This window comes from Pipra filicauda, unplaced genomic scaffold, assembly GCF_003945595.2.
Source record: "Pipra filicauda isolate LSUMZ 115617 unplaced genomic scaffold, ASM394559v2 scaffold337_size785800_pilon, whole genome shotgun sequence".
Taxonomy (NCBI): Eukaryota; Metazoa; Chordata; class Aves; order Passeriformes; family Pipridae; genus Pipra; species Pipra filicauda.
In genome coordinates, this window is record NW_024104462.1 from 184,079 (window position 1) to 202,200 (window position 18,122).

At 47.7% G+C, this 18,122-nt stretch overlaps 1 protein-coding gene across 2 annotated transcripts in view; it reads left to right on the forward strand.

Moving 5' to 3' along the window:
* Positions 1-18,122, forward strand: part of MAP2K4 (mitogen-activated protein kinase kinase 4) — a 94,436-nt gene that overhangs the window by 19,351 nt on the left and 56,963 nt on the right. For both annotated transcript variants that reach the window (XM_039384053.1, XM_039384054.1), the window contains exon 2: positions 13,907-14,009. In XM_039384053.1, the coding sequence (XP_039239987.1) occupies positions 13,907-14,009 (103 nt within the window). The remainder of the gene's footprint in view (positions 1-13,906; positions 14,010-18,122) is intronic.

The following is an 18,122-nucleotide window of genomic DNA, read 5'->3' on the forward strand; positions in this document are numbered from 1 at the left end:
CAAGTTTTGCTCTGCTAGAGAGGGAGGCCACAGAAATTACCAGCTGGAGGGAGCTGTAACTCCAGAACCATTTTGTTTCTTCAGAGATGCTGAAGCCTTGCGCCTCTGAGCAGTTGGGGTTATGGAGGAAGGTGCTGAGTGACTTGATGGTTTCGGTGAGCGACTCAGGGTGTGTTCCAAAATCTTGCAGAGACAGGTGGTGTGGTGGGTTACAGCCTTCTGCCTGGGTTCAATGCTCTGGTTCCAGGTGATGGAAAAATGGCAGTACTGCTGGAGGAGACAGCGGTGCCTTTCACACCCTTCCTGTGCTCACTCTTGTGAAAGCAGCTGGCAGGAGGGTGCTCAGGGCAGCAGTTTGGGTTAAAACTAACCAGGGGAAAAGGGTAGGGTTGAGCATCTGTGTGGGAAGGCAGGGCTGCTGATTGTGGGGTACCCTGGGTGTGAAGGGACTGGAGATCCTGCTGTGCTTGTCTCTGTGATGGCAGGTCTCCCTTCAGTGTGACATTACAGTGAGACTCCAATCCTCAAGTCAGGGCCTGCAAATAGTGCTGCAGGATAAATATGTATTAAAAAGCACTTTTTTCGGTATAAAAAGTGTAGCAATAAAAAGGTAACGTGTTGTCGTTGGAGTTCCTGTACTGGGGAAGGAATGAGTTTGTGTGTCCTTTGGGCGAGCAGAATGCTTTGAGCTGGGTGGTGGAAGGAGACCAGAGCTCTCCACAGAAGTTTCACCTCCTGACCGTGATCCATGTGCTGGAGCCAAGCTCTGCAGAGGCTTGGGTTTATCCTGGCTGGGAACACTGGGGTTTTACTTATCTGGAACCACAAAGAAAAGGAAAACCACAAAACCCTCAGCTTCCTGCTCTGCAGGTAACATGATTGCAGCTGCTTATTTCTCTATACTCTCACTTTTTGCACCGTGTTTGCTTGCATTAGGAATGGCTGTATTAGGATCTTTAGGTATAATTTTTTTATGTTGTCTTAGATCCATTCTCCCTGCACTGACAGGATACAAATTTTTTGTTTAGAGTTGCAACAGCTGATGTACCAAAGCCACAATCTGTTGTTCATTGCTGCAGATCCCTTGTCTGTTGTTTTGGAGTCAGTGTGTCCATCTATCCATTTCTTTCAGGAAGAAATGTAGATGTTGTAACACTTCAATCTGTATTATCTTTGCTAACAAGAACCTGAAGATTTCTGCCATGTGGGTAAATATCCACAGCAATGATGAGGTCAGTCAGCTGTTGGCTGTTGGAGGCAGTTTCAGCACTCTGACAAGCTCCTGACGGCAGCAGTGCTGTGCCCAAGTCCCTGGTTGACTCCACCCTTCAGCTGGTGTGGTACCTGCTGCCATCAGTCTTTCCAGCACAGCTGCAGAGCAGCGGCTCATTCCTGGCATTCCAGATGTTTTGTCAGTTCAATGACAATGTTGGGCAAGAGTGCCATCACCATGTGTCTTTCTGAAGAGGGTTCGATGCTGCCAGGCTATTAAATCTGCAAATTCTGTTGGAAACACCATTACACAATGCCTGGCATGTCTTGGTATTGGGAATCGCGAGCTCCTTCCGATGCTCATCCCGCTACAGCATATTGCTAATTCGTATTGAATGCTTCACAAGACACTGCAAAGCCAGAATTTTTATGAGTGCACAAGACTTTTTTTTTTGGTAAAAAAATCATCAGTCCAAAAGCTGGTGTTCACAGAGCTGTGGTGTGATGTTCAGCAAAGCCTCTGAGTGCTTATTAAATGTGTTATTTTGGTGCTGAGAAATAACTGAACTTAGAGATGCCTTTGGCTGTTTCTGCTGGATTTCAGCACAAGAGGAGGTTTGAACAAAGCAATGGAAATAAACCAAAATTGGTTTAAATTTTTTTAGATTTTTTAACTTTTTTTATTCCTTGCAGTGTGAATTTTTCTTTGGTTTTCCTTCTCCAATTCCTTGGAAAGCAGAGTAATTCCAGTGCTGGGAGACAAGCTGTGATGTGGCAGCAGGGCAGGGCACTTGTGGCCATGGTGGAGGCATGTGGGGCAACCCACCCCCAGGGCTGGGTCACATCTGTCCATTGCGGCATCAAGGATCTGCTGTCCTGCAGACAGGGAGGGAGCGTGTGTGGATCCGATGGGAGCGCCCTGACCCAGCCATGGCCAGGTCCGTGCTGCTGCTGTGCTGGACGGGGTCCTGCAGGTTCAACAAACTCAGGTTGTGTCTCAAGTGCAAGTGCCAGGGCAGGTCCCGTGTGACAGGAGGAGAGGGTGGGTGGTGACAGGGCACTGGGCGTGGGTGGCAGGTCCTGTCTCTTCTGACAGCCTGCACCTGTGGCTGAGCTGCTGGGTTGGGTTTGTGTTGCCAGACCTGCCTTCGAGCCCCGGGGCTCCAGCCAAGTGCTGGGTTGAGTTGTGTGAGCTCCTGCTGGCCCGGCATGATGGAGTCTGGAGCTCACAAGGAGACCAGAGAATGGGATATGGTCAGGGAAGTGAAACCCAGCAACAGTTATTAAATACAGGGATACCAGGGCTGGCAGAGGAGTGGTTAGAGGATAAAAGAATATCTGAAGGAAGGATGTTGTGGGGTTGGTTATCGCTCTCTTCACTGGCATCTTCTCGGTGCTGTGGGTGAGTGCAAGACCGCTAGAAGGACCACTGCAGCTGTTCTTACACTCTTTGTCTTTGGATCTAGCCGTTACTTTTGGAATTAGAACATCTTTTTCTGAAATCCATGTTGGAGAAGTACAAAAATACATCCTTGCCTTTCTAGAGATAACGCTTTTTAAGCTTAGCATAAAATTGCTTTGTATTTAGTGTCTAGAAGTTCTCTGAAGGACTTAAAAAAGTACAGTACTTTCAAAGAGAACTGAAAGGTTTATATGCACTGTAGACTTGTGTTTTGATGTCTTGCTTAGCAACTGTATACACCTCTGTTATAATTCAGCAGGACTAAGCAAAAATGCTTGTTGGGACCACAAGTTTCTAGGTGTTCTTAAGATCCAAATAAAAATCTTTCCCAGTGTAACAGTGCAGAAAGAACCTAGCAGCTGAGACCAGATTTTTAGAAGGGCTTAGCTCCTCTCTAGGTTGGTGAAGGTAGTGATCAAATGGTTGGGAGAACGGCACACCTGGGTGCTCACAAGCAACAAACCAGCTTATGTGAAGCAGATCCTAACTTGAAAAATTGGTTTGGTGTATTTTTAACTACACATAGATGTCAGGTTGGTAGTATTTGGAAAAAAAAGCATATAGTGCAAAGTTTTGGGTCCAGCCATGGAGATCTGCTGTGCTTGCATTGTGCAGAGGATTATGTCTTGTGGGAAGAGTGGTTGGGTGAGAAGCAGCCCAGTGCTGGGGTCGGAGTGTCACCCCTGCCCAGAGGAGTCTGGGGCCTGTTAAAAGCTTGCTCAAGTACAAGTCTCCTCACTGTAGCACAAGTTGATTCCAAAATTGGACATTGTGCAACTTCGACATTGTCACACACACTTTCTCTGCTTAACCTTTCTAGTTATTCCCCTCTGAAGGGTTTCTGAGATGTTCCCCTCTGCCTTCCCCTGCCCACTTGGACTGGTTGTTGCTTTTAAATAATTTGATCCCTTTTCCTAAATATGCATGTGTGCTGCATGTGGCTTAATGGTAAAATGAGGTGGCAACATTGGGGTGGTGGCACCTGTGTGTGCTCCATGCACTGCTCTCGTGGCTTCAAGGTGGAGCAAGGAGGGAGCACTGCAGTGGTGTCATCCTGACATGATCCTGAGGCTGAGTCCTGGCTGGGCATGTGGTGCTGGTGTTGCCTTGTTGGCTTGTCCTGTGCAGGTGGATGTGGCACCTGGGGACGTGGGTTAGTGGTGTGCTAGGCAGTGCTGGGGAAGGATTGGACTCCATGATCTTGGAGGTCCTTTTCAACCTAAACAATTCTGTAATTCTCTGATTTTGGGTTTCCTGGGCCTCTACTCATGAGCAAGGTTCTGTCCTGTCCTGCCTGCAGTGCTGTCCGAGCTCCATCCAAGCAGTTGACCTGTCTTTGCCCTCTGGTGGCACTTTGGTACCTGCACAGGTCACGCAGAGGCTGCAAGGGCTTGTTTTAAGGGGAGATGGGAATGTGGGAGTACACCTGGACCAAGCTCTTTAAGGACTGGTGTTGCCTAACTGATCCTGTGCCCAAATCACTCACAGAAAAGCAACACTTTGTGGGCAGTGTCTTCCACGTAGGTGATAGCAGGTTTCAAAAATGCCCACTGGATTTAACAAACTTAATGGGGGGAGACAAAAATGAAACTTCCCATGCCATGAGGATGTGGAGCAAAATGTTCTGCAGTGATGGGAAGCAACAGCAGGACTGGGAGGGGGAAGGCAGGGACAGAGAGATCAAAGTCCCTTTCACATCTTGTTTTTTCCTGAGGGGCAGCAAATGACAACCTGGTGAGCCAAGGGCTGGACACCTCCCCTGTGATGTGTGCAGGAGGAGTCAGATACTCCTCACATTTCTGTTGGCATTTTGAGGAATATTTTGCTTAAATGACTCCAGGTTTGCTCTGCTAATCCCATCTGAGACATCAGTGAGTCCGTGCCCTGTGGACCTCTTTTCTGTGCACTTGGGAAATCCCAAACTGCTGTGTCAGGAGATGCCTCCTGGCTTCGTGGCAAAGGGCTTTCCTTGACCTTCCCTACGGACATCTGGACAGCAATTCCTAACTCCCAGTGCTGTTTCTTGCTTTCAGGAGGGTTTACTTGTAGCCTCTTTTGTCTTCAGAATTAAAGAACTTGATATACTACTGCTGAGGTGAAGAGAATTGGTTGCTTCCTCCAAAGTAATTGAATCTCAAAATGGAAAAAACCACCCCCCAGCTCCTCTAATTCCTGTTCTTCCCAATCCATGAAGCTGTGAAAGGGGAGGGTCAGATTGGATCTTAGAAAAAGGCTCTTCCCCCAGAGGGTGGTTGGGCACTGCTCAGGCTCCCCAGGGCAGTGGGCACAGCCCCAAGGCTGCCAGAGCTCCAGGAGGGTTTGGACAACGCTCGCAGGGACAGGGTGGGATTGTTGCGGTGTCTGTGCAGGGCCAGGGGTTGGATTTGATGGTCCTGATGGGTCCCTTCCAAATGAGGATATTCTGTGATTCTGTGACTGTAGGACTCCTGGTGGCTGGATAAAAGGTGTTTCTGAGAGCTGGTGGGCTACAGGCTGTGATTGATATTGCCACACGTCTGGCCTAAGGTATCTAGAGGGATGATGGAAACATACTTGTTGCTTTATCCAAAGAAACTAAATCCTTTCCATTGACCTTAAGCAAAGGCCTCACAGGCAGACTTTTTTTCTTGCTTTTAGACCAAGTACAGGCTCCTAAAAATTAAAAAGTAAAAAAATAAAATCAACCAACCCCCTCCCCAGCCCTCCTCCCTACGTTATATTTTATAATTGTTCCTGTGTTGTTTCATAATGAAAAAGTACCTGGCACGGCCCTTTGCATAATTTATTATTGTTGTCCATCAGGAGGGGCTCCAGGTACCTTGCAATAAATTTTCCAGGGCAGTGTCACCCTTTCTTTCTGGCAGCTGCTCTATGACAGGCTCCACAGAGTTATGCCATGGCTGCCTCAAACACAGGTCTGAGGAATATTTTGTGAGTGAAGTGGTACTGTGAGAGCAGATACAGTCACCTCCTGCCTGGACAGCCATACCCTCCAGGTTCTCTCCAGCAATGTTTCACCACTCTTGGCTTTGGGCTGCAACTGGGAGTGATGTGTTAAATGCTGCTCTCCAGCTAGAAATGAGCTGAACCCCAGTTTGGGGTGGAAGCTGCTGTCTGACCTGAGTGCTGTGCTCCCCTCTGGGCAGGGAACTGCCCCCACAGCCTGGCACAAGCGTGGCTCTACCTTGTGTGCATGGGCTGGGACATTCCTAGGCAGCCCTTGCCCAGGCATAGATTGAAGCTCTTTTACCACAGTTGATCTGCTCCCAAGACTTGGGTAGTTTTAATGCTATTCCTACAAATGGTGTTTCTGTGCAGGGTGGCATCAGGGATAATAAATATTGAAGGTTAATTGTGGATTTTGGAGGGCATAGAGACTTCATTCTCAGGTTTTGCTGCTGGGAGTTTCCAGTCTGAGGGAACTAATCTTAATCAGACTGCAATATCTTGCACTCTAAGCCTAACCTACTTTAGCCAGGCATCATGGTGTTGGTATTTATAGATCTACTGCAAGTGCTGTTGGATGTAGCACGAATCCTGCATTCCAAGTTGCAGAGGTGTGTGTTTGCTGGTGCAGCTGTAAGCCACCTCCTGGCACTACATCCCCCAGATGTCTGCTAAAATCTTGTCTAGTACAAATATTTTGCTGCGGAGTGGTTTCCTGAAGGCAATGGCAAGTAACCCTTCCAGAGTCCTGGCTGCTCTGGTGTTTGTACTCCCTAAGTGGAAGCACACTTGGGGCTGTAGGGGAATTATGGATAAATCCTCTTCCTAATGAGGTGATTCCTAAAAATGAGCTCATTCCTGCAGTGCAGAATTGTCATCTCAGATTTGAAGACTGACTCTTGGATTATACTAAATTGAAGTATAATAAATTGAAGGACAATAAATATCAGTAACAGACAGACACACTGAAAATACTTGTAGCCTTCAAAGTGAATTTCTGTAGCTGCAATTCTTAAAATAATAACTCAAACCCGAGACCCCTTCTTTCATCTAGACTCCTCAAATAGAACTGCATGATATGCTGAAGTTCTTCAGATTTTGTTTTAAAATTTGACTAGTTTTTTCTTGAAAAATGATTTATCATGAGGGTAAGGCTTGAAACCTACTTTAGTCTCAAATTAGTTGTGCTGGTATTGGAGTAGATCCACGAGCAAGACTGGAAAGGAAGGAAATATAACTGCAGGATGGTAGGTGGGCAGGGTCCGTGGGCAGGCAGAGCTGTGCTAGCAGGAGTAGGGAGAACCAGCTGGGAATCCTGGGAGCGTTCAGGGCATCAGCAGCTGCGGGGCTGCAGCTCTGAACACAAGTGAATGTTCTCTGCTGTCTCTACATCAAAGCAGGCATTTTGTTAGCAGACAAGGTACGACAGTTTGATTATTTAAAGCTCTTGGAAGAGCAGAGATCTGTGTCACTGGGGGTTTTTTTCTGTTGCAGGTGAGAGTTGGCACTTGCTTTTCTTGGAGTTGCCCTGGAAGAAATCAGACCCAATAATTTTCTCATAAGAAAATAACTTCAAGCATCCAGCTCTGTTTCCAAATGCAAGCAAATCATCCCTTCCTCCCCGTTTTCTGTCTTTTTGTTGATGTGTTTTAATTTTACAAGGGAGAGATAAAAAGGTTTCACACTTAATTGCAAATCTACTGATTGTCCTTCCTACTGTTTACTGTCACAGCTTGTGGTCCTGTGGCTGTATCTCTGTTTTTTCCTGGTTATACTAGAGTAAGGAAGTTAGAGTGCAGACTTGATTCCTGGAATATCACTTCACAAAGGGAGAGTGACTTCAGCATCTGGACCAGAGAGAATATTCACCTATGCCCGGTGACAGGTGCACTCAGGCTGTGACAGCAAGAGGTTGATACATCAGAGTTGAACTAGGTGGAAGGTGTTTTGGCAGGTATCGGTTTGTATCCCTGCAAGACAGAAACCTTGGACAAAATCCATTAAACTGCTACTGTTTCGAAAATCTTGGAAAGGGAGCATTTTGCTCTGTGTAACATGAACATAGTCAGCAGTGCTATTGAGGGTATGGCAGGCAGGAACAGGAGTGAGGAAATTCTAGGAAGAAATTAAGATTGCTTTCTCCAATAAGTATCCAGCAGGACCCAGTGCCCCTGTGCTGGGCACTGCTGAGGCACCTCCAGTCCTGGGGACAGTTCTGGGCCCCTCAGGCAAGAAAAACATTTGAGGGGCTTGAGCGTGTCCAGGGAACAGAGCTGAGGAAAGGTCTGGAGCACCAGGAGCAGCTGGGGAGGCTCAGCCTCGAGGAAAGGAGGCTCAGGAGGAACCTTCTCGCTCTCTACAACCTGCCTGACAGGAGGGTGGAGCTGGGGGGGGTTGGGCTCTGCTCCCAGGGAACAAGGGACAGGACAAGAGGAAATGTGCCAGGGGAGGTTTAGATTGGATATTAGGAAAAAATTCTTTATGGAAGGAGTTATCAGGCATTGGAAGGGGCTGCCCAGGGAGGTGATGGAGTCCCCATCCCTGAAGTGTTCAAGAAACGTGTGGTTGTGGCACTTGAGGACATGGTTTAGTGGTGAATTCAGTGGTGGTGCTGCGGTGATCATTGGACTTGTGATCTTAGAGGCCTTTTCTAACCTTGATGATTTTCTGATTCTGTAAATCATAGGTGTCCTAGGTGAAGTAAAAATATTAGTACCCAATCTAACTCTGGAAGAATACTTTTGGCCTGCACGTGACCTGCTAGGCAGCTGTTCCTGGTTGTGTGAAGACTGGTTGGCTGTGGTGGTGGTGAAGGGGCCTCAGAAAGAGTGATGAGAACTTAACTGCAGAGCCAAGTGCTTGGATTAGTTCTGGTGATGGGTAGCAGCACATAAATAATTCTGTGCTTGGCGTAGCACCCATTCACCAGTGCAGCAAGGAACAAGTGCTGCTATGAGCTGGAGTTCTTCTGGGGCTGTTGTGTAGGTGGGTTTCCAGTGCTCCCAGATGCTTTTCCTGGTGTCTGTTTTGTCTGTGGTTAATGGAATGCCAAGGGATGTGCATTTGGGGAGTAGCAGGACACAAGGCATCACTCCCTTACCATTGTTTCACGCATAAGCCTGGTGCTAGAATGACAACATCCTTTTAAAAATGGTTTAGAGGACACTAGCACTACCACCACCGCTTTAAGGCTGTGGTGATTTGAAATAAGGATTGTTGTCCTTATGGATAGAACATTTAACTTACTTGCAGTCAGAAAGCTATTCTTGGGTGTCTTTGTTCTTCTCAGAGAGCAGCGTAATTTAGGATGCAAGCCTGGTTAGATTCACTCAAAGTCAGTGCTTCCCTTGCCACTTCAGCTCAGCCAAAGCCCAGACCATCGTGCTTTCATGTCTGGACTTGGTATAACTGTTAACACGCAGCTGACCAAACCCACGAGTCACAACTGGGAAGACCATAAGTCACGGAATTTCATGGTTTCACGTCTGGTGTTGAGGATTAACCTCATTTGTGAAAAAGTGATCTATTCTAAAGTTATTTTTGGTTTCCTTCAAATCATTGCTTCTCACATAATCTTTACAGTAAAAGTTTTCAGAGAAGTAGGTATCATAGTGGTTGATGGTTAGAATTATGTATAAAGTTTGCAGAACCTTTAAAAGACATTTAATCTATGTAAGGTGAATATTTCTGCTGCACATTTTCAGACAGTTTTGGTCTCACAGCCTTGGTGATGACGGGCATTAGTGAATTCCAGGAGCACCATTAGCCCCAGGCCTCTTTGTTGTAGTTGGACAGGGTGGGACTGTATTGAATCTGCGCATAGCAAAATCACAGCAAAACTCTTGCGTCTAGAGAGGCTCTTTTGCCTCCAGTTAGAATGAGTGTCTGCAAGGAATAAGGACATGGAGTTGTCAAAAGTCTTTTTTAGTGTGAAACTCGAGACTCTTGAGTCCATAGCTGAAGCACTCGGGTTTTGGAAGGCTGCTGGGGAACACAGCTTGCTTTGGCTCTCCTCAGACTTCTGGTCCATTTGAGTGTGTTGTTTCACTTCCAGTAAGTGTTTCCATGTGATCTGCGCTAGATGGAAATTCCTGGCATTTCTCAGGATGTTCATTTCTCCCTGGTCAAGTTCCATGTTCATCAGCTGAGCAAAAGCAAATCATCCTGTTTGCTTCCCAGGGACAGCTTGTGCTTCTGTATTCTTTGGATTTGTAGAAAATCCAGCTCCAGATGGTGGATTGACATAACTGAAACTATCCTTAGAAACCTACTAAGATAGAAATCAATAGACCAGTGCTTAACTGTGATAAAAAACATTCTGTCTCAGTGTGAAAACAGGAGGAAACTTGGTGTATAAAGTTTGCAAGTAGCAAGAATAGGAGCAGGCTGTGAGAAGAGATTTTTCTGATCAGAGTTTGTAGTTAATTGTGCCAATTTTGATGTTGGGCCACTTCTAGCTAGCTAGAAGTCTAGCGTTCTCCTGAGCTGTATAAGCGTTGGTGTGAGAAAGGGAAAATCTTATGACATGACATTGTTGCCCTTGACAGAGGCCTGGGGTTTGGGTGGGTGAATGAAACATACTGAAAGAATGATGCAAGAAATCCCTGGACCTAGTCTGAGAGCAGGTTTGTGGTGCCATAACAGGAGCAGTGAGCGAGGGGCTGTGTGGCCCTTCCCTGCAGGTCCCTGCCCAGCACCACCCCTGTGCCTGCGCAGGGGGAGGGTGCAGGGATAAGCGTCAGCATCCTCCAGAGCCTTGGCACTCTGAACTCCATCTGGTTTTGCTGTGTGTGGGAAGGGAGGTGCCCTCAGGGAAGTAGTCAGAAGAGGTGTGGGAGGTCGGTCAGGCAATGGTGGGGTGTTGTGACAGGTCTTGCACTCTCAGAGGGTCCTGTCAGGACCCCTCTGGTTCCTCAGTGCTGCAGACCTTCCCTCAGCTGTGCGTTTGGCTCAGGGGACAGCCACGAGGCACAGAGTGCGCTGCTGGCTGACAACGGACTGAGTGTCAGCTGGGAAGGGATCCTTACGATGACAGTGGTGAGACATTGGCACAGATTGCCCAGGGAAGGTGTGGATGCCCTGTCATTCAGAGTTAGCTTGGACAGGGCTTTGATCAACCTGAAATGGAAGGTGTCCCTGCCCATGGCAGAAGTTGGAATGAGTTGATCTTTAAGGTCCTTTTCAACCCAAACCACTCCATGATTCTGTGATTCTTTGAAGTGAGAGTGAAGTGTTACTGTCACCTGGCACTCTTGGAACCAGCATGTTGTTGCTCCATCAGTGCCTGCCTCTCGCTGTCCTTGGCTTCCACATTGCACTGCCTACTCCAGGAGATTTTGGAGTGGCCAAGTCCAAGCAGGAGAGAAGACTTGCTTATCCTCCTGACTGTGCTGTGTGTATAGATGCAGTCATCTGGTACAAAATGAGGACTTGCTTTGTGTGCATGTAAGTAACATAAATAAGATATTCCTCATGCTACATGGCTCAGTGGAGGCAGGGATGGAGGTCAGGCAGAACTTAGTGATACCAGGCCTTTTCTCTGAGCTGGGGAGAGGGACCCTGCGGCCCCAACTAAGTGTTTTTCAGAAGAATAAGTTATGCGTAATAAACATGTGGAAAGAATCATCTTTATTTGGAAAAGATTAAAGAAAGCTTTGAAAATGCATTGTTGAAAGGTGGAACCTCATGCTGGGAAGTCAGTTTGGCAAGCAAGATGGTTTATGGGTATTTTGGGCATTATTGCATTTGCTGAACTGCATTATTTCTTTCATTATTTTTTTTTGCACACAACAAAGCAAAATACGAGGGTGCTACTGGAGGGGAAGTACCCCAAAGTAGACCAGCTTGCAGCACCAGCAGGGGCCTTTTTCCTTATTCTGGCCGTTCACTTAAGAGTTGGACTTGATGATCCTTGTGGCTCCCTTCCAACTCAGAATATTCTGTGATTCTGAAACTGTGTCAAATCAGAGATCACTACTTTTAACAGGAGCAAGCCAATCATGGTTACCTTGTTGCAGTGTGCTCAGGATTTTTAACAACTAGTGTTTTATCCTCTCCTTGTAGTGCTGCAGCCTAGTCCATGCTGTGCCATTTCTTTTTGGGTACCACGCTCAGGAAGGGCCCATCGCAGTGTTGAGCTCTGTGCTGAGCACCCCTCACCCGGGCCAGGCGTCCTTGCCTTTGCTCTTCCCCACCATCCTTAGTGATGAGAGGCCCAGAATCACTGATGGAACCTTATGGAAATCTGCTGGTGAATCATCACCAGAAAATGGGGATGTGTTTTTTAAGTGGTTCATGCAAAGCATTGGATAATTCATTTCCCGCTGTTGGATTTTTTGCAAGTTCCTTGTGTGACGTTTATGTCTAGCAAATTTGGTGATTTTTAGCAAATGCAACATGTTATCTACCAGTGATTTAAAAGGTTGATAGAGGAAACAGGGGTCATCTCTCTGTGGAAATCAAAGGAGGAGTGACTGGAGCTGTGCCATGGGCTTCATGTGCTGAGCTCGGGTAGTGCCAGCAGCACCTGGCTCCTGCAGTGACACCTCAGGGCAGAACTTCACCCCAATAAGCTGAGCTGTCACTCGGTCCCAGCTGAGCTGGTGTGGGGTGGCAAGTGTTAAGAAGCCTTGACTGGGTATGGGTGGGTGCTGGCCACAGGCTTTCCTGGCCTGCCAGGCTACAGGGTGGGTGTATTTCTTTTGAGGGAGTGCTTAATTCTGAGGTGTGTTGGGTTTATTAGGCTGGTTTTAGATGTATATTGCCATGGTGATCTTTAAGGTCCTTTCCATCCTCAAAGGTTCTGTGATTCTATTAGCAAGGTGGGTCTCTCCTTCCAAGTAACAAGCAATAGGACAAGAGGAAACATCCTCAAGTTGTGCCAGGGGAGGTGTAGATTAAATATTAGGAAAGATTCCTTCACCCAAAGGGTTGTTGGGTCCTGGCACAGGCTGCCCAGGGCAGTGGAGTCACCATCCCTGGAGTGATTTAAAAGATATGTGGATGTGGCACTTGGGGACACAGCTTAGTGGTGGGTTTGGCAGTGCTGGGGGGATGATTGGTCCTTTTCAACCTCAATGATTCTGTGGTTCTCTGATCCTTGTAATATCTCGTGCCCTGAAATTGCTCTAAGTGCTTTGACTTATTTTTTCTTCTTTTTTTTGTGGTCTTGGAGTTACCCAAAACACCTCTTTGTGCAAGGTACAGGAATGCTGGAGAGCAGAATGGTGCCTTTTGGTTTTTCCCAGGGGGGTTGTGGGATGGTGAGGAATATGACACCTGCTCTAGGGTGCAGGTGAAAGAAATTGTTGGAGGCGTCCAGGTGTTGTACCAGCTTAGGGTGGCCAGTGCCTCCTGGGATGAGCAGCAGTGACTGGTTAAGGTATCACCCAGGCAGTGGGAAGCCAGGGGGGTTCAGTTCCAGGCTCCTGGGAAGGTGGGCTGGAAGAGGCCCCATCTTAGGTGTTTTGGTGGGGAGGAATGCAGGTTTCCTGTGGGCAAACGGGGACAACACGGGGTCTTCTGCTCCCCAGTGGGAGTGCTGGGAAGGGACAGCTGCCTTTGTAGACCCTGATCCTGCTATTGCTTGAGCAGGTCATCTCAACTTCAATGGCAAGTACAGAACCAGTGGCTGGTGCAGTGACCAGGACCCCTCCCACAGTCCTGTTTGTTTATTTTGTTTCCTCACACTTTCTCAGTTGGCTGCAGAGCAAAGCTTTCCCTCACCTGGTTACCCTTTGGATGGGCTGAATTTTTCTCTCTGCTTGGCAGCCCACTTTGCAGAAGGAGCTCACAGGCCTCCCTCAAGCCTGGCCATCTCCAGGTCAGGACGCCCATCAGCCATCCTTGGTTGGGGTGTTACATAGAAGGTGTCCTTTCCCTCTGCAGTGCCATCCCCTGGGTCTGGTGGTGTGCCCAGGCCGTGCCAGGCAGGTCAGGCCCCTTTGCCCCCTTGGGTGTGCATGGAGGATGGCCAGGGCCATGGTGAGGAGGTGCCCTGTGGCTGCTGGAACCCTGGAAGGTGATGCAGGTGCTCCACCTGTCCCAGGAGGTGCTCTGGACACCTCTCTTTGGTGACTGCCTTGGAATGAGCCAGGGAAGACCTTGGAGTGTGAGCCGACTCTGTGTCTCCATCCCCATGTCCCTGACATGAGCTGTGATTTGCTAATGTTGTTCTGAAATGCATTTTCCTTTTCTTACAATATGTCATTTTTTCCTGTTTATTTCCAGATGCTCTCAATATTTTGTTGCTGACAAAAAGTTTACTTTATGTTCGTTGTCTCCCAGGTAAACGCAAAGCGCTGAAGTTAAATTTTGCAAATCCACCTTTCAAGTCCACAGCAAGATTTACTCTAAATACTTCTGGAGTTCCTTTCCAAAATCCACACATGTGAGTATAAAGCCAACAGCACAACTAGTGGAACAACTTTGAAATTATTTAGCCAACACCCGGCGTTAGTTAAATGCAGTTTGATTACTCCAGTTATTTGTAGGTTGTTTGAATCTCTCAGTTTGAGTCACTGTAGAAGATTTTTCTTTCCAGAATTAAAAAAAGAAATTAAATTGGGATTGTCCTGTTTTACACTGGAGCTAATGCCTTCCAGAATTGAGATATTGTAGCTGATAATGCTAGATATGCCTGTAATTAATTTCCAGACTGATTCACTGTCATTTTCCTATCTCTTTATTCAGCTTATTACTTTTTGTTAGAAGTTCTTGTTTCTGTGTTACTTGTGAAAGCCATAACTGTGATAGAATTGTTTGCAGCACTAAAATAGACAAAAGTTGAGGATTATCATTTTACCAACAGGGATATGTTTGGGAGTTACGCAGAGATCAGGTCTCGGGGACTTTTCTAGCCAGCTTAGCTCCAGGATATCCCTATCCAAAGTCAGAGTGCAAGAGTGGCACAGAGCTGTTCCTGGCACTAGTACATACCAGTGTACACCAGCGTGGAAAAGATCAGCTTTGTATCCTCAGATCCACCAACCCAGCCTCACCGCAACCGCTCCGTGGGGCAGATGCAGCAGGCACAGAAAGATGCCCCACATTTTTCTTCTCTAAGGTCTCAGGAGTTTTGTCAGTGTCAAGGCTCAGAAACTGCACCTGCAGCCTCTCTGCTGCCTGGGCTCTCCAAGGTGTCCCTGTCACAGGCTGCTCCTGCTTGGCTCTGCATGTTGCTGCCTCTCTCCTGGAGCTCAGTGCCTTCTGCTTCCCCAGGACTTACCCACTGGGCTCTGTTCCTGGGAGCTTCTTTGTGCTGGGGATTTTCAAGCAAGCCATTATTGAGTTAAAAGTATGTTTCTGATGAGTTATTGATGGTAATTACAACATCGAGAAATTTTATAGAGTACTTTAGATGATTCTTTTTAAAACCCTGAGTGACCTTTCCAGCAAGTCCTCCTCTTTCCTTCTCTTTTCCTCTCTGAACTAGAGTATTTTTGCTGGTTGTAGAGTTCACATTTAGATATTTACTTTTTGGGTCTCATCACAAACCCTCGTAAGGATTTTCTGCAAAACCAGATCCGGGGCTCTTTCCTCTCTCTGACATCCCTAGTCCATTAAATAAAGGACTTAGTCTCAGCTAGTGAGTTCCCACCATCAGCCATCTATAGGGATTTGACTTTTCTGTGTTTATCTGTGCGGATTTCTGTCTTGGATTCACTGGAAGTCACAGTGGCTCCTGTCTAGCACAGAAGAGCTTTCAGTGTTAGTCCACGACATGTTAAGTTTCATGTTTGTGCAAGTGACTGTCAACACTGTCCAGGAAGAAGGTGGTGCTTTATCTCTGTGGGAGACGCAGTTGTTGGCAGGGGTTGGATTCTGGGCTGGTTAATGGTGCTATTGGTTCTGAGGGCTTGGAAGTGTTTTGGGTTGGATATGATAGTTGTTCGAGTGCCAAAATTGATGGTGATGTGTCCTGTGCCAAAGCTTTCTTGGGAGGTTCTGAGCTGTAGTGGCCATTTCTGTTTGAAAGAGCTGGATGCTGTTTGTTGGATCGCTTTCTCGGTGAGGTTGGATGCAGCTAATTGTCCTCATGTCCTTTGTGTGTCTGTAGCGGATGCTGTTCCTCAGAAGCAGTGTTGACATCTTCTGGTTGCACTCTTCTGTCAAGTGTTTGTCTCGCAGCTGATGCATCTCCATCTCCTCCCTTCTTCTCAGAGATGCTGGAATGTTTTTTTCCTCGGTTGGCTAGAAACCTTTTCTAGACTTTGGATTTGAACTGGGTATTCCAGACCTCCTTGCCCAGATGTGTTCCTAGTGCAAAGTGTGTTTCTGTTTGCCAAGTCACTTCTCCTCAGCCTGGTGGAGTGGGGTGGCCTGGGCACCCTCCCGAAATGAGCGCTGGCTCCACACTGCTGGGGTTTGCCCTGGGCAGACCCTCTCCATCCAGATGGGTGGATCTGAAGATACGGAGAGGTCAATTTCTCTCATGAAATTTGGGGTTCTGTGGGTTCTGTGACTTGGATCCACCGATCCGGAGGTGTCCTGTTGCTCCTGCCTCCAGGAGGGCAGAGAGTCCTGTTGCCTATGCTGAGCTCTGGCTGGGGCATGAGAGGAGGCAGCCAGAGGTGACCTGCAGCTGCCAGGAGATGGGAATCGCCTATTAGCTGTATTTCATTTGATTAGCAGGTTTTGGTTGGGAAACTGCTCAGGCTGGATTGGTGGATGTTCAGGTGAGAGTGTGGTTTCTTACTACATAGACAGTAAAGGGGCAAATGGGGCTCCTCGTGCCAGTGTGTAGATCAGGAGGGAGGAAACCTGTGTGGAAACTGGAGCAGAGACATGGCTGTCAAGGAGGGGAGGCACATCATGCCACAGGTGGCCTTCCAAATTTCACGCTATAGGGTGTAGCTGTTCTCTTTCTCAATGCCAAGGCTCCATGCCTGGATAAAATGGGTATGGACCCCACATACCCTCCCAAGGTGTGAGTTCAGCTTTCTTTTGATGGTTTGTTTGTTGATCTGGGAGATATTCAGGAGTTTTGGAAAAACAGTTTGGAAGTGCGATGGAAAAAATTTTGGGAATTGCTGTAAGCCAGGGGTGGAGTTTAGCTCCAGTGAACAGGGGGGAGGCACACACAGGCTGGAGGGGACTCGATGGGGTTTCCACAGGGAGGCTTCCCAGGTGATTTGTGTGGGATTTCTGACTCCATTCATTCATACTAGTTCCTTGGTTTTCATGACGTGTTGCCCGGAGGAATGATTTCAAGGCCGTGGAATCTCAATTGCAAAACATGGCATTATTAGCACTCTGCTCAGTGCTTCCCAAATGCCTTGTCTCCCATGGCACAGAGACCCTCTACTCCCACTGTGCTTCTGCCTGGAGACTGTTCCCAGAGCTTCATTGCTGTCATGGGTAGAGGCTTTCAGCTGATACATAGGCTGTGCCCTGGAATACTGTGTCCAGGAGGAGACAGTACAGATTACACAACTGGATGTAGAAGGTTGAGACATGGGTTCCCAAATCTTTTGCCTGCCCCTCGTTGTCTTTTCTTTCCCACCTGTGGAGGTTTTGAGCCAGGTGTTATGGTTTGGGTCCAGGTTGGGGCTTTATCCCTCCAGGCTGTATGAGTGTGCAGCTGTGGGAGAACAGGAGGTGGGAGCCAGAGCAGGATTCAGAGCAACATGGAAAAATGTGAGACCATGTGCAGGAACAGGAGGGGCTGGGGAGCGGTCAGGACCTCTGAGCTTTGCTGGACCATCTCCATGGGGGCTTTGGAGCTGAGAGCTGGTGAGGGCTGCAGTGGGTGGCTTGGCCTCACTGCTCCTGTCCCATCCCCATCCAGCCCATGTCACCCTGAGCCTCTGACAGGACACCTTCCTTCTTCATTGTTCCCAGGACATCCACCACCAGCTGTGTCAGGATGTCTTGAAGGAGGTCACCTTTGTCACAGATGACCAGGAAATCAAGGAAGGAGGAGATGAGCAAGGCTGCAGCTGCTCAGCCTGGAGCCAGGGACAGGAGCCCTCACATCTCCAGTGCTGCAAGGGGTTTGCCCTGAGTACTTTCTGAATTAGAATGTGTTATAATCAGGGCTTTTTGAAGTGACCTTTAAATATGAGGCTGACTCTGCGTGACTTTGAATGAGATTAGAAACTGGAAGTACCTTTCTAGTTCTAGAATTTGGGCTGTGGCTCGCTGAAATCTCCCTTCCTGGTGATGTTGAGGGCTGAGACATCCCTTATTCCAGTTAAAAGATGCTGTGAGTTGCTTTCCTGTGCAGATCCTATGGGGTAGGTGGGCAAAGCCCCAGGAGGATGTGGGGAGCAGCAGGAATTGAGGAAGGGTTTTGGAAGGGAGGTCCATTCTGGTTCTGTGACTGCATGTGATGGAGATTGTGTCTCATTTGATTCAGCTGGGACTGCTGCCGCCAACTCCTCTCTAGAAGTGCAAAGAGGTTTTGTCTAGGCATGACATGGACTCTGCCAGTGCATAGAGTGTCTGGTACAGTTTTAAACAGAATTTTACACGTACAGAGTAAGGCAGAGTAGAGCCTGAA